This window comes from Rhinatrema bivittatum, chromosome 5 (assembly GCF_901001135.1).
Source record: "Rhinatrema bivittatum chromosome 5, aRhiBiv1.1, whole genome shotgun sequence".
Taxonomy (NCBI): domain Eukaryota; kingdom Metazoa; phylum Chordata; class Amphibia; order Gymnophiona; family Rhinatrematidae; genus Rhinatrema; species Rhinatrema bivittatum.
Genome location: NC_042619.1, coordinates 288,139,581 through 288,166,585, shown reverse-complemented (window position 1 = coordinate 288,166,585; position 27,005 = coordinate 288,139,581). Strand labels below are relative to the sequence as shown.

Below are 27,005 nucleotides of genomic sequence, written 5' to 3'. Positions count from 1 at the left end.
CTCCACTGACCGCAATTCCAAGAAACCTACAACCTATTGGTCGCAACCCCTAGGACAAATGGGATCCAGGAGGAGGGAGTCTTAAAGAGAGTGGTGGTGTCCTGTCATGGTTTCACCTGCTGTGCAGTTTCCTTGTGCCAAGGTTCCACCTGCTGCACAACCTTCCCTCCACCAGGGGTCCTCAGTGAGCCTTGCTCACTGCTCTTCCAGTCACCTCCTCACTGGTCACACTATGCCACTGCCTCAGCCCTACTTAACGCAGCCTGTGCAATGGCTCAAAACATCTTCATTGAGTCACCTCAGCTCTCTGACCTGGCCATGATTTCCTTCTACTTTGCCTAGCCTTGTAGCCTCCGGGCCTCCTGCCTTGCCTATCCTTGTGATCTCCAGGCCTCCTGCCTTGCTTTGTGAGCCTCTCTTGGCCTCTCCCTTAGCTCTGTGGCCTCTTGCCTTGATCTGGACCCTTCCTGGCTCTCTGGCCTTGCGCTGTGGCCTGTCAGACCTCCCTAATGTGCCCTCCTGTCTTACTTTATGGCCTCTGGGCCTACTAGGATTACCTTGACCAATCTCATGCCCTGTTGGGCTTTCTTGTTCCCTGTTACCTGTTTAGTCCAGTCCTGTCCTCCTCTGGTCCTTGTCCTACCCAGTCCAGTTCAGTCCCTTGTCTACTCCCCAGGCCTTGTCCCTTGCCTCAGATCCAGCCCCAGCTTGTGCTCTGTATCCAGTCCTCATCCAGTACCTGTATCTAGCCCTTAGCTAGTCCCTGTATCTAGATCCCAGCCAGTACCTATATCCAGCTGTCAGCCTATGCCTGCCTTCAACTTCCAGCCAGCCCTGGCTCATCCAGCCTACACCTGACCTCAGCTCCCAGGCTGTACTTAGCTCCCAGTCCTTGCTTGATGTTCCATAGAAGATGTCCTACTGGCCCCTGGAACCCAAGGATTCAACCTGCTGGGGAGGGGTTGGTTAGGCAGAAGACCAGCTCCAGTCCTGTCCTGCAGCCCTGACCTGCCTCTGTGGGGGTGCTCCCTGACTCCAGCCTGCCAGTCTATGACACATATACTGCTTCATGAAGAGCTGTTGGGATGCTAGATGAGCACTGAGCATAGTTCCATGAAAAACCTTCTCAAATGAGTCCAGGATATGAGACTCCTTCCCCAGAGGCATTCAGATAACAAGATAAATTATATTTGGTGGCACTGGAGAGATCTGTCTCTCCAAGTTAGTAGAGCTTTGAGCCCTGCTGAGCATGGGTGGGAGTTCCCACATGGGCATTGTCTAGGAGCCTCCTTTGTCCATGTTAAAAATAGCAGGAGTAACGTCTACTATCCAGGGAAGAGAATAGGCATCTCATGGACAATTCATCCTGCTATCTATGGAAAACATTGTTTAGGGTAAGCAAACTTGCTTTTTTCCATCAATAAATATGGCTATTAGCCTTGATCTGTGGGGTGTCCCAAGCTAAATGCTGCAGAGGGGCATCTATCGGTAAGCAATCTGGGCTCCACCATGAAGAGCAGACTAGTTTTGGAATATCTGGTTCAGAACTGCCCAACCAATTCACTGTCTGAAGATGCTAGGTTATCTAGGCATTAATGTGATTAGAAAGTATGCACTGAAGACCAAGTTGCAGCTTTACAAATATCTTCAGTAGATACTTCTCTGAGACATGCAATTGAGGATGCCGATGAACTTGAACCAGATTAGTGAGATCGAGACCAGCTGCAGCATAGCAATGTTGGATGCAGTTAGTAATCCAGTTAGACAAAGTCCAATTAGTAATAGTTATGCCAAGTCTATTTGGATCGTAAGATTTGAATAGCTGTGATGTTTTCCTATGGGCCTGAGTATGACGCTTGTAATAAGCAAGTGCCCTTTTGTATTCCAATGTGGGTAATACACTTGACTGATTTATATGTAAAATGGACACTACCTTCAGCAAGAACTTGGGGTGCATTCGAAATACTACTTCATCATGGAAAAACTGCAGGGTACGGTGGATAGTGAACCAGAGCTTGCAGTTCACTAACATGACATGTGGAAGTAACTGCTGTGAGGAAAACCATTTTCTAGAGGAGATACTTAAGTGATGTAGATTCCTGGGGCTTAAATAGAGGTTGTATTAAGTATGTGAGAACTACATTGAGGTCCCAGGGTACTGGAGCCCTGCGAATTGGTGGATGATCTGTACAAAGCTTCTGATAAATTTGGAAATGAGCGGATGCATGGAAACAGGTGCACTGTTTACTGGGAAATGGTATGCTGTAATGGTTCTGAGGTGCCATTAAACTGACATTGCTAGGTCAGATTGTGATAAAGAATGGAAGTACGATAATAGATGTTTTGGCTCACACATGAAAGGATCCAGACTGTGAGATGCATCCCAGTCCAAATATCTTCTCCATCTGAATGAGTAACTACGTCTCGTGGATAGTTTCCTCACAGAGATGAATATATATCTTGTATTGGCCCTGGCAAGTTTAAAGGCATTGATTGTGCGCTTCATCCATGCCATGAGATTGAAGGGCTGGATGAAGGAGACAGCCCTCCTCCTGAAATATGCTAGAAGTTACTACACTAAAAATAGCAAAATTAGATCTCGCATGAACAATTGCATTCTCAATAGCAGACCCTTTTCTCTGGAATGCTCTACCTGACTCAATTTGGTTAATCACAGACACCAAAGAGTTTACAAAATGTAAAAATCTTTCTTATAAAAGCCTTTGACAACATAAGTTAGAGCTCCATCTACTTCTATGAATGCTGAACTGAAACTCTTATTCCATGTTGTTTATTCTATGTGATAAAATTGTATTTATCTTTTGTTTTATTTCAAGTGTTTTTATTATGACGTAAATTATTTTGAATATGTTTTAATATGAATGTAACATTGTGAACCGACCCGAGCAGTCTTCTTCATAAGCTGTAGTATATAAGACGTTTAAATAAATAAATATGAAACATGGGTTGGCTCAGAGACGTATAGGGGTCCTCATGAATAGTTGCACTGGATGTGCATGCCATTCTTGTCTGGACCACACTAATGTGATCAAAATCATAGTGGTTTGCTCCCACATAAGATTCTGTATGGATCTCGCTACAAGCGACATAAAAGGAAAAATGTACATGAGGCCTGTGTACCCCAGGGCATTAGGAAAGTGTATTGTTTTTTGTGAAGTTGCACTGGGTAATATGGAGCAGAATAGACTTACATTTCCAGTTCTGTCCTGTCATAAAGAGATCAATCCACGGTTGACCCCAAAGTCGGAACAGTTGATTGGCTATGGATTGTTGTAGTGACCACTCGTGAGGATGGAATATCCTGCTGAGATGATCCGCCAACATGTTCACTATGCCAGGAAGGTAGGTGGCCTGCAGTGCTGTTTCGTTCTCCATCACCTACTGCCATATGTGAAGGGTCTCCTGGCAAAGAGCCCAGCATCCGGTTCCCTCTTGTTTGTTCACATAAAGCATGGTAGCCTGATTCCCATTTGAATCAGGATGTTTTTCCCTCATAGGAAATGAGAGAAGGCCCTCAGGGTATTGCACATTACCCGCAGCTCGAGCAAGTTGATTTGAAGTTGGTGTTTTTGAGGAAACCAAACACTCTGGCCAGTGTGAACTCCCTAGATCAGAGTCAAGGCATCTGTCACCAGTACAACCTAATAAGGAATAGGTTGGAGTGGCGCTCTGTGCGAAGTACCGTAGACTAACCACCAACTGATTTCATCTCTGGAGTGAGATGGAAAGGAGTGTGGAGGGGCTGTTATGAGTTGATTCCATTGTGAATGTACACCCCATTGAAGCCAAAGCATGTGAAGGATCACGTGGACTGCCGCTGCTAGATATCCCAAAAGCAATAGAAGGTTGAATGCGGTGAGGATTGAGGAAGTTAGTAGGATGTTGGCAATTCAGATCAGTGTGGTTGTTCATTCCGCAGGGAGGAATGTTCCAAATGAATTGCATGCAATGAGTGAGTACTAGTATCAATTTCTCAAAGTTTATGAGGAACCCCAGGCACTGCAGGGTATCTACCATTATCGCTATGTCTCTCTGGAGACTGTCATCTGTGGTGACGCCAAGAGTCAGTTGTCCTAATATGGACAATGTAAATGGGCCACTACCACTGGAAGGCATTTCATGAAGAGAAGGGGGGCAGCCAAATGTCCAAAAGTTAGAACCTTGTACTGGTAGTATTCTGTATCTATCTGGAAGCAGAGTTAGATGTAGTGTACTTCGATTTTCAGAAGGCATTTGACAAAGTTCCTCAGGAGAGGCTTCTAGGAAAAGTAAAAAGTCATGGGATAGGTGGCGATGTCCTTTTCTGGATTACAAACTGGCTAAAAGACAGGAAACAGAGTAGGATTAAATGGACAATTTTCTCAGTGGAAGGGAGTGGGCAGCCAGTGGAGTGTTTCAGGGATCTGTATTGGGACCCTTACTTTTCAATATTTTTATAAATGATCTGGAAAGGAATACGACGAGTGAGGTAATCAGATTTGCAGATGATACAAAATTGTTCAGAGTAGTTAAATCACAAGCGGATTGTGATAAATTGCAGGAAGACCTTGTGAGACTGGAAAATTGGGCATTGAAATGGCAGATGAAATTTAATGTGGATAAGTGCAAGGTGATGCATATAGGGAAAAGTAACCCATGCTATAGTTACACAATGTTAGGTTCCATATTAGGTGCTACTACCCAAGAAAGAGATCTAGGTGTCATAGTGGACAACACATTGAAATAGTTGGTTCAGTGTGCTGCGGCAGTCAAAAAAGCAAACAGAATGTTGGGAATTATTAGAAAGGGAATGGTGAATAAAACGTAAAATATCATAATGTCTCTGTATCGCTCCATGGTGAGACCGCACCTTGAATACTATGTACAATTCTAGTTGCCACATCTCAAAAAAGATGGAGAAGGTACAGAGAAGGGTTACCAAAATGATAAGGGGAATGGAACAGCTCCCCTATGAGGAAAGACTAAAGAGGTTAGGACTTTTCAGCTTGGAGAAGAGACGACTGAGTGGGGGATATGATAGAGGTGTTTAAAATCATGAGAGGTCTAGAACGGGTAGATGTGAATCGGTTATTTACTCTTTCGTATAATAGACTAGGGGGCACTCCATGAAGTTAACATGTGGCACTCCCCTACTCAAAATCACTACTACTGATTTGCTCTGGGTGGACGGATGGGCGGGGATGCTGCTGAGGAAAGAGGCCGGGAACCAGGGCAAGCCAGCCTAAAATGGCTGTCATGGCCATGCCTTGTATATCTCTGCCCTTCCCCAGATGCAGCACACCGATGCTGCGATGCTGCCTATCCCCCCACTGGGCCGAACAATGGAGGGATGCTGTGGTCACTGCTGGGCTGTGGCCTTGTTGGTTAAGTGCGCTGGCTGCGGCTCCTTGAATTGGCAAGAGGTATCTTTGGGGGATAGAGTTCAGATTTAAGTGCATGCTTTTGAATTTAAAAAATATGTGCATAAGTTCATCTGCAAAAGTTAAACTCTTGTTTGAATAGATGTAATTTTATGCTGGTGGCTTTATGTGCGCACCTGGGTATTTACACGCACATTTTCAACATGAACTTGTGCACTTAAGTCTGCTTAGAAAATGCAGGGGAAATTCTGTGCATAGAAGGTATATGCAAACTTTATCCCACCATGCACAGTTGTAAAATTACCCCAGTTGCCCTCTGTCTTGGCACTCCTGACCACAAAACAGGTTTTGCAATGGTAATGTAATCTTTCCTATGCTGCTGTGAAGGGCTCTACCCTGAATGTGGTCAGAGTAAAGTAGCTGTAGGCTATTTAGGCCACAGTGTGATGCATCATTGATTTTTAGATGAAAATTACATTAGTGTGCTGTGACACCCTCTTTGAAGACTGAGGTATAATTTAATAAATGTGTTATATACTGATTCATCCAGTAAATAAAGCAGCCAAGAACGTTAGCCAATCTGATTGCTCATCTAACAAAACATTCTTGGGAGTGAAATCATGAAATGACTACCCAGCACTACATTTTTCTTTTACTCTCTGATCATTTTAAAAGAAAAATGCAAAATCAGATAACATACAGCACAAATTCAGGTGAAAGGAAGCAAACTTATTGACATTTTTAAAGGTAGATATGTTTTATTGTAGCAGCATAAATATACAATAGTTTTATATACAGTAGATATTTTAGGTTTCTGGTTTAACGGAGCAAATCACCCTTATTACAAAGGTTATGAAAACCCCTGCATTTAAATCAAAGTTAATTTGTACTTCTCAAATGCAATGACGATACGATAGTTTAAAGTAGTAATTTAGACAGTTTATCTCACCCTCCACAGTTAGGTTGTCCCTCTGGAGAATCAGAGTCCGGTTTCAGCATGGAAGGCAACCAGCTGGGTCTCCGGCAGACAAATGACAGGTTAACACTCAGAGCCGCATTTAAGATTTTAGCACCTATAGGCAGCACCATAGGGCAAGGGCAGTGTACCTGCCTCGGAGCTTGGACAGCAGAGATTTTACCACCAGAGATTACAAAGCAGGGGAGGGCTGTTTGGCCAGAGTGCCATAATGGTGCCTTTTTGAAGTGGCAGTAGTATATGGCCCTAAGATAAATGGGAGAAGGCAGCTCTTAGATCTGGACATTTGGTACCCTAGGCAATTGCCTATGTTGCCTATACCTAAGCCCTGGCCTGTTAACACTGTCTTCTCAGGATGGTAAACCCAGAGTGCTTCCAGAAGCCCTTGTAAGCCATGCAGGTAAGGGACTGTGTGAAGATTGCTTGACTTGCCAGGGCTTAGGCAAGGATGAGGTTGGCAAGTACTCCACAGTTAATTGAGCAGGGCTGGGCTAAGCTGTGAGCCCAGTCTCAAAGCTTAGCTTGACTTCAAGAAAAAACTTTGGAGCCAAGTTCACGGATGTGGATTTTTCGTGAACAGCAGCCAGTAGTACGGTACGGTGCTGTGGTCCGGTAACCGTAAGTCCAAGGTGCTTTTCTTTCTTCTCCGGACTTCATACATATGAATATGATCCAAAAGTTAGTATTGATTGGATGTTACCACAATCTACTGGCATAGGTTTGGTGGGCTTCTGATATGACTTCTTAGCTATATAGATATATATATGCATATTCTTACAAACATACTGGCATGAGTCTAAAGACATCTGGCTAACAATTCTGAGCCTTATTGCTAGATACAAAGTTTGTCAAGGCCACAGCTTAAGTAAGTTTATGTCTGACAGTACCAGCAAAATTTTAGGGTGAAGGCAGATTGCTTGCTATGAAGAAAAATAGTAGTTTCTCTGTGTAGTTTTCACAGGTTTTAAAACTGCAGGGGCCATCATGTGGTGGAGTTCCATTTTGTGTTTCTCAGGGACCTGCAAAGTTCAGTTTAGTTGCACGCTTTTTTTTTGGGTGACAGGCTTATCCCTACACTACATAGAAACATATAGAAATGACGACAGAAGACCAAATGGCCCATCCAGTCTGCCCAGCAAGCTTTGCACTTTTTTTTTCTCATACTTATTTGTTTCTCTTGGCTCTTAGTAACCTTTTGGTTCTATTTCCCTTCCACCCCCACCATTAATGTAGAGAGCATTGTTGGAACTGCATCTAAGTGAAATATCTAGCTTAATTAGTTAGGGGTAGTAACCGCCGCAATAAGCAAGCTACATCCATGCTTATTTGTTTACCCAGACTATGTAATTCAGTCCTTGTTGGTTGTTGTCTGTATATAGATCCACTTTTCTTCATTCCCCCTGCCGTTGAAGCAGAGAGCTATGCTGGATATGCATGAAGTATCGGTCTTTCTCCCCTGCCGTTGAAGCAGAGAGCTATGCGTGAAGTATCGGTCTTTCTCCCTTGCTGTTGAAGCAGAGAGCTATGCAGGATATGCATTGAAAGTGAAGTATCAGGCTTATTTGGTTTGGGGTATAACCGCTGTAATAAGCAAGCTACTTCCCGCTTTTTTGTGAATGCAAATCCTTTTTTCCACATTTCCTCTTGCTGTTGAAGCTTAGAGCAATGTTGGAGTCGCATTAACCGTGTGTATGTTTATTGAATCAGGGTATTATCTCCAGGTAGTAGCCGTCATTCCTGCGAGCCACCCACTCTTCATTCACATCCTCTAGACTTTATGGATCCAGTGTTTATCCCACGCCCCTTTGAAGTCCTTCACAGTTCTGGTCTTCACTACTTCCTCTGGAAGGGCATTCCAGGCACCCACCACCCTCTCCGTGAAGAAATACTTCCTGACATTGGTTCTGAGTCTTCCTCCCTGGAGCTTCAAATTGTGACCTCTGGTTCTGTTGATTTTTTTCCGAAAGGTTTGTCATTGTCTTTGGATCATTAAAACCTTTCAAGTATCTGAAAGTCTGTATCATATCATAAGAACATAAGAAATTGCCATGCTGGGTCAGACCAAGGATCCATCAAGCCCAGCATCCTGTTTCCAACAGAGGCCAAAACCAGGCCACAAGAACCTGGCAATTACCCAAACACCTCTGCTCCTCCTTTCCTCCAGGGTGTACATATTTAGATTCTTCAATCTCTCCTCATAAGTCATTTGATGAAGACCCTCCACCTTTTTGGTTGCCCTTCTCTGGACCGCCTCCATCTTGTCTCTGTCTCTTTGGAGATACGGTCTCCAGAACTGAACACAGTACTCCAGGTGAGGCCTCACCAAGGACTTGTACAAGGGGATAATCACTTCCCTTTTCTTACTCGATATTCCTCTCTCTATGCAGCCCAGCATTCTTCTGGCTTTAGCTATCGCCTTGTCACATTGTGTCGTCAACTTCAGATCATTAGACACTATCTCCCCAAGGTCTCTCTCCTGCTTTGTGCACATCAGCCTTTCTCCCCCCATCGAATACAGTTCATTCGGATTTCCGCTCCCCATATGCATGACTCTGCACTTCTTGGCATTGAATCTCAGCTGCCATATCTTCGACCACTCTTCCAGCTTCCTTAAATCCCATCTCATTCTGTCCACTCCTTCCGGCGTGTCCACTCTGTTGCAGATCTTAGTGTCATCCGCAAAAAGACAAACCTTACCTTCTATCCCATCCGCAATGTTGCTCACAAAGATATTGAACAAGACCGGTCCCAACGCTACTACCAAAATCTTCTCTTACAACTTTTATATTCAAACAGATGTTTGGACCAGAAGGCTGATCAATTTGATGTGATTCATTTAACCAGTATTTGTAGTTGGTTATCTGCTGATATTAGCAATAAAAATATCTTTCCATCATCCTATTTAATGTTTGTATGATATTTCTTTTTACAGGTTTCTAAGGTTTCTAAGCTAATTTATTTTATATGTATGTCATATAATATCTCGATCGAATGTCGGTATATAAAAGAAAATAAATAAAAATAAATAAATAAATGTCATATAGGTGAGATTTGTTTTTATTATGTTTTATTTAAATATGCATGTTTTACTTTCTTCTGCTGTGAATGTTGGCATGTTATATACATTTCTTAAATAAACACATGTATTAGATGTTTAGCACTGTGTTTATGACCATTAAAAGGCTGAATAAGGTAAAGTATTGTGGTTTTAAAAAAACTGTATCGATCTAGGTTTGTTTGTTTTTTATTCTAAGAAGCCATGTAGAACACACTTTAGCCAAATTTGTTTAAAACCTTTACTGTGAATGCAGGATACAGCCAATTAAACAGTGCTCTTAATTAAGACTTGGCTCTTCCTGCAAGCATTCCCAGAGAGCTAAGATCCAAAACAAAACAATCCCTGTCCTTTTGTTCTAATGTATTTATCCTTATGCTTTATTTATCCAAGATTATAAATTGCCTTATTTATATGTTTTATAGTTGAACCTAGCTAGTTTGTTTTTTCTTATTTACTTAGACCAAATTTTCTGTTTTCTGTTCCAAGATTTGTTCCATGTAAACTGCCACCCCGCAGTAGTTATTACTGTTAACTGTGAACCGGAGTGATATGTATTGTATACAGGAACTCCGGTATATAAAAACCATAAATAAATAAATAAATAATTTAGGTATTTTTAAACTAGGCACTAAAATAGCTGCTGGTATAATTGTAGTACATTTTTCATTTCCCCATATCTTTCCAATTTTAATTTTCTATGTTTTGTAATCTGTTACCATGGCATAAAAGATATTGGGATAGTTGATAAATTGGCTTTTTTAATCACATTGCATTGTGTAAATCCAGTGCTTTAGTGGGATTTCCAAATATGTATGTATTTTACATTACCAAGAAAATACAAGATTTTAGTATTTAGCTTAGAATATAAGTATCTAAGCCTTCTGTTCAACCCCTCTCCCATACAGCAGGAAGTAGTGAATTTAATTATTTTATGTACAAGTAAAGTATTATTGCTAGTGGACGGTGGGATTGAGAATTAGGTGGGGGCACCTTGGTAGATTTGGAAGGGTTGAAAGTATTGGCTAGGTTGGTATATAAATCACATCGAAGGTACAGGGGCCTGTTGCATTTGCTTGGATGTTGGGATGGAGGTTGGGTGGGAATGAAAATAACAAATGGATGTGGGTGTTGTTAGTTAGTATATAGCATGAGTCAACGTGTATCCGGTATTGTTCGCTGTTTTCACTTCAAAGAAGAATAGGTTTGAACACATTCCTCAACCATCACCTCTCCTAATCCCTTTAGAATGCACGTGATGGTGGCACCGCCTAAAGTGTGACGTCAGCGATTAGGAAGGGTGACGTCAGGGAGAGAGGTGGAACGTGCCTGCGCAGGCGCGACAACGTGGGGCGGTGAAAGGGGGAGTGCCTCGTTGTTGTTATTAATTTTTTGTTGTTCTAAGTCTAGTTTAGCTACGTGTCTCTGTCTGGGTGCGTGGGGGCGCGCGCGCGCTCTCTCTATATGCGCGAGTCTTTTAGTGGCAGCCGACAGGCTCTACAGTTATATTTTACCTGCCGCCCCAGCCATGTCTTCCCCCCAGCAGCACAGCAGCAGCACCACCACCGCCGCCGCCGACAACAACAACGACGAGCCGGGGCTCAACAGTAAGTGTGCTGGGGTAGAGGATGGGGGTACCGCCTATCACTAGCGCTCTGAGAAGCATTTATAAGAATTTAATATAGAATATTACCAATGTGGTCAGAGGCTGGAGAGCGGATGGGGGGTGACAATTTTTATTAATATAAGTCCAGCTACTGCCTCCCCCCTCCCGTGCGTCGTCAACCGTCTGAGGTAAAATGGGCCAATGAGGGGGCTCGCGAGCCCGCTAGCCGACAGCAGCCTGAGCCAATGAGCGGATGACTCGCCGGGTGGGCTTTTCATTTTATTTAAATACCTTGCGAGCTAAACAAGGGGGGGGCCGTTTGCGTGATGGCGCACAACGTCCGTTAGACGTGTGGGAAAGAGGCTTCCGGCCAATCGGGCGCCATGGTGGGCGGAGTCGGGTGTTTTCGAGGTTTGGTGAAGGATGTCGAGGAATGATAACCAGAAAAAATGGATCATACTTTTTCTGGACCTGGGTCTTGCGGCGAAGTGCTTGAGGTGTTAGTCCGTAGGGCAGTGCTTTTCAAACTAGTCCTCGTGGCACACGAAACCAGTCAGTTTTTCTGGATGTCAACAGTGAATATGCATGAGATAAATGTGCATGCACTGCCTCCATTGGGTAGGTGTGTCCCGAAGCCTGGGGGTGAGAAGCACGGGGGGGGGGTTTGAGGACTGTGGTCCAGCTGTAAAAGGGGTTTGCACCAGAGCTGCCCAATCCTTTTCTGGTACCCTACAGCCTGTTGGATGTTTAGGTTGTTCAGAGAATTAATATGTATGAGAGAGAATTGCGTGCACTGGTTCAGTTGTACACAAATTTCATGTATATTCATTGTAGGTAACCAGACTAGCTAAGGAATACTTCAGGAGCAGCCTGAGAAAAAGGTGTTCTAGAAAAAAAGGAGAGAGAGGAGAGCATCTGATGCAAACCTTCAAATAACTATTAAGCATCAGTAAAATAGAAGGTGACATTTTTCCATAGAATGAAAAACTGAAGAGTCAATCTCCAAAAGAATGTGAGAGAATTTTTTCACAGAGAGAGTGATGGACTTCTAGTAGAGTTTATTGAAACCAAAACAGTAGCAGACATCAATAGACTTTGGTTGAAGAGAGAGAGAAGTGGAAGACCATTGATTGAATAAGACATGTGACAGCACAATAGGCAGCTTTTAAATATATTTTTTTCTGGCAAGCAAATTCACTGTGGCTGCCCTGAAAACCTGTGGGGTCAATCCATCAGGTTTGGGAACAGTCCACTCCCCTTCCCCCAACCTCAAAGTGCTTGTCTTATAAACTGTAAGGTCTTTAATCTCATTATATGATGATTTTTTCCACAAAAGCTTGTGGAACAAATCAATTTAAAGGGTATCTCACAGGCCAGGTTGTTTTCCTTTTGAAATAATCAGTGTAGTGACTAATAGGGTGAACATGTTCCACCTTTATAGGGAGAGGCTGTGCTAGTCCTAGTTGTTCACCCAGTACATGCAGTGCATGGAAAACCAGGACTGGCTCAACCTGACCCCAAAGACATGGATCTGTTTGGTAACAAATAGTTATTGCTACTAATACACACATTTCTCAGAATTTCAGAAGGTTGTCACCCTTCTAAATGAGGTATCATTTGTTCCTAAATAAATATCATTTGCTTGCTATTAGTAACTACCCCATTCATATTCCAGAAGAATTAAATCACAGATTAGCTAATGTTTTGTTACTGTTGAAACACACTGGGAGAGGCCTCCTAATCTCTGTAAATAGTTGAGGAAATGTTTGAGTTCATGTGAAGGCTCCTGCTTTAGCAGCTGTGGAATGGAAATGATTTAGCTTTAAATACCTTTGGTTAAGATCTGCCCATTTGCTTCCTTTTAAAGCTGAAAGAGGCAAGAATGCACCTTACCTTCCATTAAATAAACAGTTGGACCTAGTATAATTGGTTTATCCAGATGTTTATATGAAACAGTACCTGCTGATCAAGCTTCTGGCCTAATTTTTGATGTGAAGGCTGCATTGTGCTCAATAGTGCCACCTTTTTCATTTATAATTCAGTTTTATAAGATATACTTTGGATGGAAAAAATGTTTACATGTTTAAATTATATCTGAATGTAATAGTTATTTCTGAATATCCACCTCTGACACTTTAATGGCGATCATGTCTAATATTTTGACTATATTCATGTTGATATGGAAATTCATTCTCTAATAGATAATTGGATAATTTTGTTTTTAAAGAAAGCCTTGGTTGTAACTAATGGGGTAGATTTTCAAAGGGTTACGCGTGTAACCCTTTAAAACCTACCCCTGCGTGTGCCGAGTCTATTTTGGGTAGGCTCAGCGGCGCGCGCAAGCCCCAGGACACGCGTGTGTCCCTGGGCTTTGAAAAAGGGGTGGTCCGAGGCCAGGGGTGGGGCGACGGTCTGGGGGTGCCCCGGGGGCGGTCCCGAGTCCTCCGGCACAACAGGCGTAACTCCTGCAATAAAGGTAGAGGGGGGGATTTAACTAGGGGAAGTGGGGGGGAGCGAAAGGAAAGTTCCCTCCGAGGCCGCTCCGATTTCGGAGCAGCCTCGGAGGGAACGGGGAAAGCCATCGGGTCTCCTTTAGGGCTTGGCACGCGCAAGGTACACAAGTGTGCACCCCCTTGCGTGCGCCGACCCCGGATTTTATAATATTCGTGCAGCAGCGCGTGCATGTTCTAAAATCAGGTGTACATTTGTGCGCGCCAGGTAGCACGCACAAATGTACTCCGCGCGTGTAAGATTAAAAATCTGCCCCAATTTGTAGTGTTTGGCACTATATACTAACTTTTATGTGAATGTGCTATTAGATGGGAATTGTCTGACAGAGTTCTGATACTAAATAAAATGCCATGAAAAGAAAAACTGGTCTGTGACAGATCTGTTGGTTGTATGTTAGTGTGCTGGTTCAACTAGTATTAAAAATTTGTTGTGTGTGGGTTTTTTTTCCTCTTGCAAATACCAACAACACAGGTACAGTTCAGTCTAATACGTATTGTGTTTTTTTAATATCCAGTGCCATTGAGGTAAATAAAACATTGCAAGATATTTCTCATTACTTTATTGTTCTTTTCCTCAAACCATCAGCAATCTGTTGGCATGGAGGCTTGCTGAAGGTTATGGAACAAGTAAACATAGTAAAGAATAAATTAGTACACAGGGATAAAGTTGTGGTCTCCAGGTATTACAGTGTTTGGTGATAACCACTATGCTTAAATGCCCGTCTTGGAACCATTTGCCAGCTTAGCTTGTTTAATAGTTACTATTAAATTTACAGGATGATAGTGCAGTTTATTTAGGTTTTATTTGCTGCCAATTTATTTTATACATTAGTTGATGCTTATATATTCTGAGTTGGTGACAAATGGAACTGTAGTTTATTTCTCCAAGATATAATACTAGAATAAGAATGTACTTCCATAGGTAATCAGCTGGAGCTACTATTTGAGTGACTTATGCAGTCTGAATAATGTCATAGTTGCCAAAGTATCAGCTTCAGGCATTCCGGTAGCACCCAAGTTAGTCACAAGTATAATGGCACCTTCCACTGGATTATTCATTGTGTGGGGAAACAAATAGCATGTTATGTTAGTTTTTGAGAAAGAGGCACAAATCTTTTCACATGGATTCTATTTCATGTGTCTCTTAAAATAATACTAATTTGTTTTTTCATTAGAAATTATTTCATATACAGTTTTCAGAACAGTGTTGATGATTAGCTAGAAAAGATTGTAGCGATTCCATTTCATTGGTTCTTTAACATTGTTGTCCAGTCCATGGTTTGATTTATTTGACATTGGCTATTCAGAGGAATTTGCCGATAGAATGGACAATTTGGAAAATTCAAAATGGAGTCAGAATTAGTCTAAGATGTTCTCCAAAGATAAATATTTTCATTGGATGTTCAGAGATAACATATGAGATTAGTGGCTCTTGTGTGCTTATTCTGCTAGATCATTACACTCTATGGGCATAACTATTAGAATTTAATTACCCTGTCTGTCCCACATTCACCAGTTAAAAAGAAAATTTGTTATCAATTTGTGATTAGGCCTTTTGCATTTATTGGAAAGAACACTGTCATCAAATGTATTTAAAAATAAAATGGCTCATTGTTTTAAAATACAATTTAAGCATGTGTTCTTGGTTTTGTAAGATATTTTAAAATGGATATTGTTTTTAAAATGCTTTTTAGTTGACATTTTTATCACTTTGTTTACAGTTCCACCTCTGCAATTCTAAATTTAGAAATCATATGATTTTAGTCTTCAGTCTACACCCAGTGCATCATAATACACAGAAGAAATACTTTTTAGTGAGAGGACGGTGAATGCCTGGAATTGTCTTCCAGCAGAGATGATAGTTCTCAGAATAATGATAGAATTCAAGTATGCCTGTAACAAATAGTGGTAGTAAGGTCTTTAGGGTGGAAGGGAGAAAGAGAGACTAAAGAAATGGGGACAACCTGGATCTTGGTTTACATATGGAAATATATCTTTCTATCCACCTGAAAGAGTAGAGAATCCAAACAAGGGGAGAGGGACATTGCAAAACTCACTTCAGTGGAGTTGCAATAGGGCTGTGGGAAAGTTGGCATTAGGTCCTTGATAATCTATGTGTAACTAAGTGGAGACAGTAAGTTGCCCAGCATAAACAGCAGTACAGGTTGGCTACAATCACCAGCTAGTGAGGCTAAGAAGTAACTGTGTGCTATTCAGGTTTGTATGGCTGATAGCTGGTAGATCTCCTTTAACGCAGAGCACTGTGTTAAGGGCAAGGAAAGGTCAGGACTAGAGCTCAAGATGTATAGGCAGAAGTAAATGTGAAGATTGGGTGAACCACAGTCTAAAGCAATGGTCCTCAGCCTACTCCTTGGGGATCTCCTGACCAATCTGGTTTTCAGGATATCCAGAATGAATAGCACTACATATATCTTCCTAAAATGGAAATAGTGCACAACATATATATGTTATGACTTTTCATTCTGGATATCCTGAAAACTAGACTGCTCAGGAGAACCTCAAGGACCTATTTGAGGACCACTGTTCTATTGCTTCAAAGACGAGAGAGATTGAAATAATGAAAACAACCCTATGATTATGAGAAATAAAATGTTCACAGCTCTTGATGGGTAGGGGGAAAAAAATTCCATGCAGCAATATTGTCTACTATGGATAAGAGCAGAAGTCCCCAAATTCTAGCTCAAGGGCTGGATTTGGCCCTTAGTTGAATTTCATCCAGCCCTCAGCAGCAATGGCAGAAGCTTGATGTCGTCTGTAGTGGTGGTGGCAGGAGCACATTTCACCACTACTGCCAGTTCAAATACTTGAAGTCAGAAGTGCGAGTGCAGCATGTCAGATGTCAGAGTGGTGTCATGGAACAAGCTGGTCCCGATAGGCAGATGCAAGGATTTTCCAGGAGTAGGTCCGAATAACCTCAGATAAATGGGTGTTGGGGGATAGTCCATCTTGGGTATTTTCTGGATTTATGGCTTCCAGTACCCAATGACCTTATGATTTATCACTATGCCTCCCTGGCCAAGCAGCGTGTGGTCAGTGAGACCATAGTGAAGCTGCAACTGTTTCTGTGGTGATCCCAGTCCCCGCCTCTGAGCAAGGCAATGCCAGTATTCTAAATAGTTTGTGGTGCCCAAAAAAACGAGTCCTCCCGTCCAATCCTGGTTCTCAATGGGGTAAACCCATTTATGTTTTTCACATTTATGTAAACCGTTTTGACTAAACTCTGTTTGTAAAAGTGGTATAGAAACACTTTTAAATAAATAAATAATGGGCTGCATTATATATTGGCATTAGTGCTGCTTGTGCAGTTGGAGCTACTTGGACTAAAGACAGGGAGAGAGGCTACAGCACCACCATAAGGATTTTTTGGTTGCTCTGATGGGTGGTGCAAGTTACAGGGAGGAAGGTGTTGGTGATACCGAGCTATGGGTTCTGTGGGGCTGCCAGGGAAAGTCATTTAAGCATGAAGGTTCTGGGAGCTCCCAACCATGTCATCAATTTGGAGCTGTGGGAGAATGTGCATGGACATAATCCTCATTATAACCTGGATACGAAGTCCGAGTGGTTCTCTTGGATTAAGGTCTCCAGAGGGAGTTATGCTTATATCACAAATCTGGTATTTTGGAAGAGGGAGGAGTGGGAATAGAGGTTGAGAGGGAGAGAGAAAAAATGAGGAAAGGGAAGGAAGAAGAGAGGGAACAAGAGTGCATGAAGGGGATGTGAGCAAGAATGCATCACAAATTCCCCTTTCTGCCATCCCTCCACTCTCTTTGCCCCCTATTTTCCTAGGCAGGCAGATATTGGCTGAGGCAGGGTTGCCAACTTTGGAGAAACCTGGAGATATTATTACTGATGCTCTGTCTGCCACACGCCTGGGAACCATGCCCCCCGCCTCCCTTCTTTCCCAGCATTTTAAATCACTGAAAGGGCCAAAACTTCTCCTCAAACAATTCCAAAAGGCTCTCTCCCCCACCCCTAGTTTAGCAAACTCTTGAGACTAGATTATATATGTTGCTTTGATTGTGAACTACTTAGATATTTGTTTTGTTGGCAGTATATTAAATTCAGTAAATAATAAAAGGCCTCCCTCTTGACCACATTGAGAATAGGAAAAATTAGTGAAAACAGTAAAAAAAAAAAAAAAACCAACTCTGCACAGGGTGGGATGGAGTTTTTTTGTTTGTTTGTTTTTTCCGGCTCCTAAAAAATAATTTGGCTGGCACCTAAGATTTTGAAAACGTGTGTCTGTGTTTGGTGTGCTTTGGTCTGTCTGCTTGTGTCTGTCTCTGTGACCGTGTATGATGTCTGACTGTTTGGGTATGGTCTGTCCACGTTTGTCTACCTAGCTATGATATGCCTATGTGTCTGCCTGTCTGGGTGTTGGGCTTCTGTCTGGTTTGGGGTCAGTTGTCTGTCATTCTGTGACTGTTTGGGTATAGGGTAACTGTCTCTGTGTCTATCTGGGTTTGTTTCGCTCTCATCTGGTCTGGTGTGGGGTATCTGTTTCGATAAGAGATCTCGCTCTCTGGTTGGTAGTGTGGTTGCCTTGTGAATACCCTTCACGTATATGTGTGTGTGTATATAGTAACCCATTTTGGGGGGGGGTGCGGCAACCAATTTATAAATGGAAGGGGGGGGGGGGGCTTGACTCTAAATGTTTGCCATCATGCGTCAAGGCAATTGAGCAGTTGGGGGTTCCTGTATTATAGATTTGGGCTGGTATATGGTTATGATGACTGACTTATTGATTTGCTTGGCAGTTTTTACTTTAATGTTAACTTTTTAATTTTTGTTTGAATTTTGATAGCATTTTGGTTGTTTTGTGTATTGATTTGTGTTAATTTCATAATGGTTATGTATATTAATTGTAAGCCACTTTTTTATTATTTTGTACAGACTATGTGGTATATATATTTCTAAATAAATAAAGGGAAAGTAGTACGCTTGTGCTTTCCCTTTGAAAATTGATGTAAAGTCTGTAGATAGTTTATGCGGCCAGTTAGAAAATTACCCCCCATAAAGCATAAAAAGGTAGAAAAATTTAAAAAATGGGGGTAGACCATAAAAAAGGTGCACAACCTTTTATTCCATAGAATGTAACAAAAAAAGTAAAATATCAAATGTAGTATAAAAAAAAAGAATAAAATAAGAGCAAGGAAACGATAAGAGACCAGAAATAAACTGTGTTTAACTTTTTAGGAAGCTGGCAAGTACTGTGGCACTGAGTGCACTGATCATGTAGGGCCATGTTAAAAATGCACAAAAGTCCTGCAAGATCCGGGTCTTGGTTTCCACAGACTGGAGGAGTATTTCCAAATTGTAATTCAGAAGCAAAATACCATCCTTATTTGTTACATGCTTTCTTACCAAAGTACTCAGAGCGAGGTACAAGTTTGCAGAATACATACATAATAAAAATAGATAACTTTTTCCACAATACATAAATGTAGTAGTATATGTCTGTACTTTTGAGGGCACTTAGATTAGAAGTGCAGTTTATAATTTCTAAAAGTAACATGATTTTAAGAGTCATACAAAAGAAGGAAAGTTAAGAGTTGTTGCCCAGAAATACAAACTATTACAGCGCTACTGTCATTTGAAGGCATAAAAACGAACAAGAGAAAAGAAATTGACATCCATTCTGCAGCAGCTTGTTCACTGACTTTTAATGTAGTGGTTTCATTTACACATCATGCAGACTTCTGCAGTACTGAAGGGATGTTATATGCAACATATTTTCCAGCTGCCTGACCTAAGGACTCACTCTGAGCATGATATGTATTCCTTAGGCACAGAGTTTGCAAAAAAATTCATTTGGGCTTGAAAATTTTTCTGCATTCAATTCAAAGTTATTTAGTCAATGTTTCTATATGTTTGCATTGGCTAAAATTTTGTAACCTATGACCCTTCCTTGACTATAGATATAACCACTCATAATACTTTCTTTACTCTTTTTCGGGAAATAGATAACTAGTTTCCTAGGTATGTCTTTTATAAAGTTGGCAGTTCCCTTGATGAGCATACAGTAGGTATGCTTCTGTATCTCTGTATTCCTAATTTATTAGGCTTTTGGTATGCAGTAGACTTTATCTTACTGCAACATGGCCACATTCTTGCTGCATCATGTAAGTGTCATCTTTTAGTGTCGCAGTAATACGGACTATCTTGCCCGTCCAACAGGTTCTTGGGTGGAGTTACAGATGAACAGCAATAACAATGATAATGGGAATGGGAGAAACGGAGGCCTTGAACATGTTCCTTCCTCCTCCTCTATCCATAATGGAGATATGGAAAAGATCCTTCTGGATGCCCAGCATGAATCTGGACAAAGTAGTTCAAGAAGTAGCTCACACTGTGACAGGTAAGAAAAAAGATGGGTAAGCGTGTAGTTTTTCCATACAATTTCATTACAGAAGCTACTCCTATGGGGAATCTTGCACCAAAAAAACCCAAGTCTGTTTGTTTATATGTTTAATTGCTTGTACTTAATTTGTGATAGTTATATTATATAATCATCTTTAAATAAATATGAATTTAAGCTACAGTACAGAGCAAAGTTACTTCTCAAAGTTGCAGCCTGGGTGATAGCAGCTTGGGATGCAAACTGTGGCTGTTTCCTTATGTGCAATTTTCTTTACAGTGAAAAGCAAAATAATGCATTTCAGGAAACACTCAAATATGAAACACAGCAGGTCTTTGCATAGACTGGGTTCTTGCCTGCTCGCCGGGGCCTCTATAACTCTTCTGGGCACTGACTCCTTATTGTATGGTAAGGGGAGCCTCCTTTCACCCAGAATCCCTTGTGGGGCTGGTCCTTAAGGAGGACCAGGCCAGATAGCTGTGGCCGATCCCTTTAGGTGTTCTAAAGGAGTTTCCTGTACATTCCCTCGTGCAGAATTCCCCCAGGAGTTCTGCAGTAATGCAACATAACTTGAGGGCTCTGGTGTTGGTTTTAATGTGGCAATCTATGAAGTCCAAAAGGAGCTCTTGAGCTGCAGGCTCTGCTATTTCTTGCATCTGCCAATACTTGAGGAAACACAGCGGTGCCCGTGGTTGTTGCCACAAATGTCAGCAGTTGCAGGAAGTCAGTGTAGCTAGCAGCTCTGAGATCTTCTCGGGCTCTGCAGATTGAAAAATTAAAATCCTCAAAAACTAGGCTCTTCATCCTCCCTGCCTCCAGCTCATCCTCTTTTCCTCAGCCTGTCAGCCATTGTAGTAGTAGTAGTAGTAGTAGTAGTAGTACTACTACTAGTAGTAGTACTACTACTAGTAGTAGTACTACTACTAGTAGTAGTAGTACTACTAGTACTAGTACTACTAGTACTAGTACTACTTCTCCTTCTTCTCCTCATACTACTTCTCCTCATACTACTAGTACTACTACTACTAATACTACTACTACTACTAGTACTACTACTACTACTAGTACTACTTCTCCTTCTTCTCCTCATAAGCAGACTGAATTAGCTATGCAGTCTGGGTGACATCATCCAGTGTCATGGGGTCAAAGCTATTTCTCCAAGAATCACAAAGTCCTATGTGCGCTTGTGCAGTTCTTCGCGCCCATTCTCTGCAGTCTCCTCAGTTTCTTTTTTTCCACGCGGTTGTGCAGATACGTCTCTCCATTTTTTTTTCACTCCTTGACAATGGTGAAGCCCAAAAACAGCACTTTTCAATACTATCATGTCTCACAAGGTGCCAGGCTTTAACTATTGCCAGTGCGGCAAAATTATGTCCATCGTCGATGTCCCCCTGCACTCAAGGCAGTGGCTGCTAAGGTCGCCAGGCAGAAGGAGGGATCATTGATGATGGGAAGTTTATGCTTCTTCTCTTCCGCATGATAGCCACTCTACCCAGTCATCCTCGAGTCCAAAATCCTACTATACAGAACTGGTAAGGAGGGCTTTGTTGATTAGGCCCAGTGGAAACTATTCTGGCTAAAAAAAAGCCAGATGGCCAAAAGTCCCAGCGTACTCCATTTAAAGACGGGCATTGCTGTGACAAAGTCGACCAAATTGCAGAGTACGTCAGACCCACAACTTAAGGTGGTATCCTAGATGGCACGGGAGTGTTGGACACAAGGGAAGCATGATGCAGAGAGGGTGTTGACACATCCGAAGGATTCTACACATCAAGGTCACAATGCGCCTGATAGATCACTCGACACGTTGCCCGTGCGACGCAACTATGCACCCAGTCCTCCTCTGCTCATATAAAACCAAACACTATTGACGCATCAACCTCCCTTTGAGTAAGTTGTCGCACTAGGCAAGGTTTCAAGGCTTAAGGCAATCCTTCTGAAAGGTACCATACATATGCCTCCTAGACAAGGAGAAAGGGGAGCATTATCGACTAGACCTTCTTCATGGCTAATGCCGGATGATTTGATTGAGTTGTCAGACCAGGAGGATGTGGGGATTTCTCCAATTCAAGTTTACTCTTCTGCTTCTTCCACATCATTCCAATTGGGGAGAAGGATCAATTTGGGTCTCTCTTCCTGGGCATATAAGTGACATCATTCTCCTCTTCTGCAAGAACCGCTAGAGAAAAGACCCAAAGCTCTCATTTATGGAACTTTTGTCAACAAGGCACATGAGAGCTCCAGACTCCGCTATCTTGTTGGCAGCTGTGGCCCCACCAAGAAAGCACAGTAGGAAATCTGTTTCCTTTCGCAACCGCTTTCGGGAAAATGAAATTCATTTGGAAGAAAGACATCCTATGGCCCAAGGCACAGCAGCCTCATAGGCAATGGACCAGATTACGTCCATATTAAAGTCCTTCTTTTTTTTTTTTTCTTTTCTTTATTATTTATCATTTTATTGGAATTATTTCACAAGAATACAATCTTGAGTTAAACACAAGTGGAATTTAGAAAATTAAACTCAAATTCTTACAATTTCAGAAAGATATTCATTCCTCCTTCCTAATGCAGTCCACAATCATGGATCCAAGTTAAAGAAGATAATTGTTCAATAATAAACTTTTTAAATCAATAATATCAAATAGAGCAGCTTACCCTAGTGAATATAATAATTATATGGGACACTCATTTGATAAAGGTATTTCTCACAGGACAAGCAGAATGGTAGTCCTCACATATGGGTGACATCATCAGGATGGAGCCCAATCACGGAAAACTTCTGTCAAAGTTTCCAGAACTTTGACTGGCCCCTACTGGGCATGCCCAGCATGGCACTAACCCTGCGGCCAGCAGGGGTCCCCCTTCAGTCTTCTTTTTTCCACGCAGCAGTAGCCTTGCAGTTTAGGAGCTCTGAAGAGATTCCTGACAGGAATTTTCCTCACAGAATTATCTACAGTTAATTTGCCCCACAGGGGTCCCTCCTCTAACTTTTCTCTAGCTGCGGTACTCCAGTAAGTTTTTGACCGTTTTTCCGTCGAATACTGTCGAGTTTGGCCCTTGCGGCCTACTGGCCATCGACCGGACCGCGGCTCAATTTTTTCTATGGCCATGGCGTCGGGGTTCCGTTGGTGCCCAGACTGTACTCGCACCATGTCTATCACAGACCCCCATGGAGTCTGTGTAATGTGTTTAGGCCATGAGCATGATGTCCTGACTTGCACTAAATGTGCCCTTATGACACCTAAGGGTCGCAAAGCCAGAATGGAGAAAATGGAACTCCTCTTCCGTGCTCAGACCCCGATACCGTCCATCGCATCGACATCTTTGGAACCGGCACAGTCGACTTCGCGCCAGCATCGACCACCAACCGGTGACAGACAGCCATCAATGTCTTCACGGCCGTCGACACCCTCTACTCCCCCTCAAGATCGAGGGGATCTCAGGGAAAAACATCGACATCGTAAGACTCGGACCATCGAGGGAGCTAAATCATCAACCTCGCTACCGTCCGAGCCACCGTCGAAGAAGCCCCGCCCAGGAAAGGCACCGACCCTTCCTGCGACTGGTTCATCGAGGCCACCCTCACCCGTTCGGGGTTTGGGAGTCGCGATTCCACCTGTAAAGGTGGTCCCTCCGACTGTGCCTCTGCCTCCCTCTTCTGTTCCGGTGCTGGGGCTGCTTGCTCCAGGTCTCCGAGAAGAACTGGACTGGCTGGTTCAGGAGGCCATCGACAAGGCGATGCAACGTCTCCAGGTTCCTCCGGCATCGGCTGTGGAACCAGTTATCGACCCGATTCCCGCAGCGCTTTCACAGCTGCTATCCCGGATGGAGGCGCTGATGGCCGCCTTTCCACCGATGGATCCCGGGTCTCCGATGGCTCCGGTGCCCTCCCCGTTGACAGCTTCATCAGGAGGAGAAACACCGTTTCGCATTCTCCATCCGGAGTTTTGCCTCAGCCATCGATGCCAATTTGTCCCTCGCCACAGATTCATCCATCGGTGCCGTTACGTCCATCGTTGCCTTCGATGCCGACACAGATGCCTTTCATGCCATCATCGGTGCCCCCGGGGATTCCTTCGATTTTCTCGGAGCCTCGCCTGGGGCCTTCAGGTATCCAACCTCCTTCTCATCCTACAGGTCAGTCTGCTGACCTTTATGACACATGGGGTGATGATACTTCAACAGACACCAATGACTTACCTTCACCTCCTTTTCCCGCTGAAAGTAGGAAGCGTTCTCCTCCAGAGGACCTCTTTCATAAATTTTGTGAAGGAAATGTCTGAGTTGGTTCCCTTTCAACTTCAGACGGAACAGGATGACAGGCACCAGATGATGGAGTTACTACAATTCCTGGATGCCCCCAAGGTGATTACCTCTATACCCATTCACCAAGTTCTTCTGGATCTCCTCAAAAAGAACCGGGAAAATCCTGCATCAATTGCTCCAGAACACAGAAAGGCTGACACTACTTACTTAGTGCAATCAGCCCCAGGTTTTCAAAAATCCCAGCTCGACCACCACTCAGTTGTGGTAGTCGGCTCAAAAGAGGGCAAAAAGGTCGAAACCTCACTCATCTACCCCACCTGCTAAGGAACAAAAGTTCCTAGACAACATTGGGCGAAGAGTGTTCCAAGGGGCCATGCTCATCTCCCGAATTGCTGCTTACCAGCTTTATATGACCCAATATAATAGGGTCATCTTCAAGCAGATACAGGACCTTTCTGAATCCCTCCCTGAACAATTCCAAGACCAGTTACAAACCCTTGTCAACAAAGGATTTGAGGTGGGAAAACATGAGATTCGAACATCTTATGATATATTTGACACCTCTACCAGAGTGTCTGCAGCTGCCATTTCGGCAAGACGATGGGCCTGGCTCAAATCTTCTGACCTTCGCCCAGAAGTACAAGACCGGCTGTCTAACCTACCATGTGTAGGAGACAATCTTTTTGGTGAACAGATCCAACGAATGGTAGCTGAATTAAAAGACCATCATGATACCCTTAAACAGCTCTCCTCAATGCCTTCAGACTTCTCCTTAAGACAGCCCTTCAGGAAGGACTCTAAAGTCGTTCCACCGTCCAAGGAAGGCCTATCCACCTCCAGCAAGGTCCCGTACTACGAGACCTTATCTAAAGCCTCAGCCTCGCCAAGCCCAAAAGCAAAAGCCACAAGCAGCTCCCCAGCCAGGACCTGCTTCCAGTTTTTGACTTCTGTTTGGAGAGCAGCAGCCGGATTCCTCTGCCAAGCATACCAGTGGGAGGTCGACTGTGCCACTTTCACAACATTTGGCAGTAAGTCACAACCGACCAATGGGTACTGGCAATCATTGCTCAGGGTTACCACCTGAACTTTCTCGCCCTGCCACTGGACTCCCCACCTCTACAGACATGGAGAACTTCCGAACACTCCATTCTTCTGGATCAAGAGGTCTCCCTCCTTCTCCAGTCAAGAGCAATAGAACCCGTTCCGTATTTGCAGCAAGACCTAGGGTTCTATTCCCGGTACTTTCTGATCCCCAAAAAATCGGGAGGAGTACATCCAATTCTGGACCTACGTGTTAATAGTCATATTCAGGTATAATCAGTTTGTCCATAGTCTGCCTTTTTTTAGAGATATTGGCAGGCTATTGTCAGGGCAGGGCTATATGTCAGTGATGTCAGCGAGTCAGCTTTACTGCATAAGCCATTGTGTGGATTAGCCTGCCTTCTTTAGAGGATTGTGAATCACAATCCAAAAAATGTCTCTCCTAAAAATGTACTGGAACTAGGCTTGTGTTTGTGGATTGGACCATCTTTGGTTCATGGCCTCTTGCCTCCAAATTGCAACAAGGTCACTTATCTGATAAATCATAAGAGGTCACCCCAGTGCATTGTCAAGGCTAACAACTCTTGTGACTCTATTATTTTTGTATCTTTCCAGCCCCTCTCCTGAGGAAGGACAGATAACCTTTGATGTGGATATGCACACTAGCAGAGACAACAGTTCTCAGGTACTGTATATATACAAGTAGTTAATTATACAGACTGTATGAAGCAAGAAAGAAAAGAACCTTTTTTTCAAACATTTTTAATGATTTTTTTTTAAATTGTCTATGAACTTCATCTAGGGGAAAAAATATATATAACTTTGCATTCCACTGGGAGGATCATGGCATTCGGAAACGTTCTAGTCTGTTTCATTATACTGTAGTATTCCTCTAATTTTGTGGATCTACTTTGTTGTGTGTATCATGTCCTTTCCAGTGGGATGTAATCAAATCAGCCAGAAAGAGATTGAGAAATTATACCTGTGGCTCCTTTTATCCTCTCTTTTTTGAAAAAAAAAATGTGTGTACCTGGTAGTGAGTATGCCTTGAAATAGGATTGTATTTCTCAATGTATTCTGTTCTGTGCTCACTCTCCTACCATTTTTCTATATTCATTTCTTTTTCACACTCAGCCCATCAGCTTAATGTAATGCTTGGTAATGATGCATCATTCAAATTTCTCATTTTTTTCATTAAAATGTACCTTATCCAACTATTGACTATATCAAAATTATCTTCTCCTTTCTTTCTTAGGTTACATATATGGTTATGAGTGAATACCATAGCTGTTACTAGACTTGTGAATATATTCACTGGGTCCCTGAAGCAAAATATAGAAGCAATACATTTGCAAAACTTGCAGTTTTCTGTGATCTAGTGTTTTTTTTTATTGGGTTTTTTTTTTAATTTGTTTATTGTGAAATGCTCTTGTTTTAGACAGCTGATTTTATTTATACTCCAGCTTCAGGCCTTTTGTTCTCCCTGAGGCTGATTAAACTCAGTCAAGAATTCCTTCAGTTGCACTGGTGTGAATTGCACTGGCACAGACCAAGAAGCTCTTGGTGCAGAGTATCTCTGTGCAGATATTATCTGTTTAATTGGCATGGTTGTCCGCAATGAAAAGCGCACAAAGGGTAGTACCAGTGCCGATGATACTGCCTGACTCCAGCCAGCGGAGCATGTGAATGCAGCCAGCACAGAGTGCCGAGGCATCAAGTGTATTCCCAGAACCCAGTACCTGCTCCTTCAGGCTCTTCTTAAACTTCAACTTCACCTGCCATTATGGTACC

General features: G+C 42.7%; 1 protein-coding gene across 3 annotated transcripts in view; it reads left to right on the top strand.

The window, feature by feature from the left end:
• The first annotated feature begins 10,731 nt into the window (after nt 1-10,731).
• Nucleotides 10,732-27,005, top strand: part of BNIP3L (BCL2 interacting protein 3 like) — a 66,796-nt gene continuing 50,522 nt past the window's right edge. The window contains exons 1-3 of one of the 3 annotated variants that reach the window (XM_029604087.1): nt 10,732-11,019; nt 19,727-19,907; nt 25,830-25,899. In XM_029604087.1, the coding sequence (XP_029459947.1) occupies nt 10,941-11,019; nt 19,727-19,907; nt 25,830-25,899 (330 nt within the window). In that variant the 5' untranslated portion in view covers nt 10,732-10,940. Of the gene's footprint in view, nt 11,020-11,433; nt 11,637-19,726; nt 19,908-25,829; nt 25,900-27,005 lie in introns of those variants that run through there. The other 2 variants (XM_029604086.1, XM_029604085.1) reach the window with 2 other exon arrangements.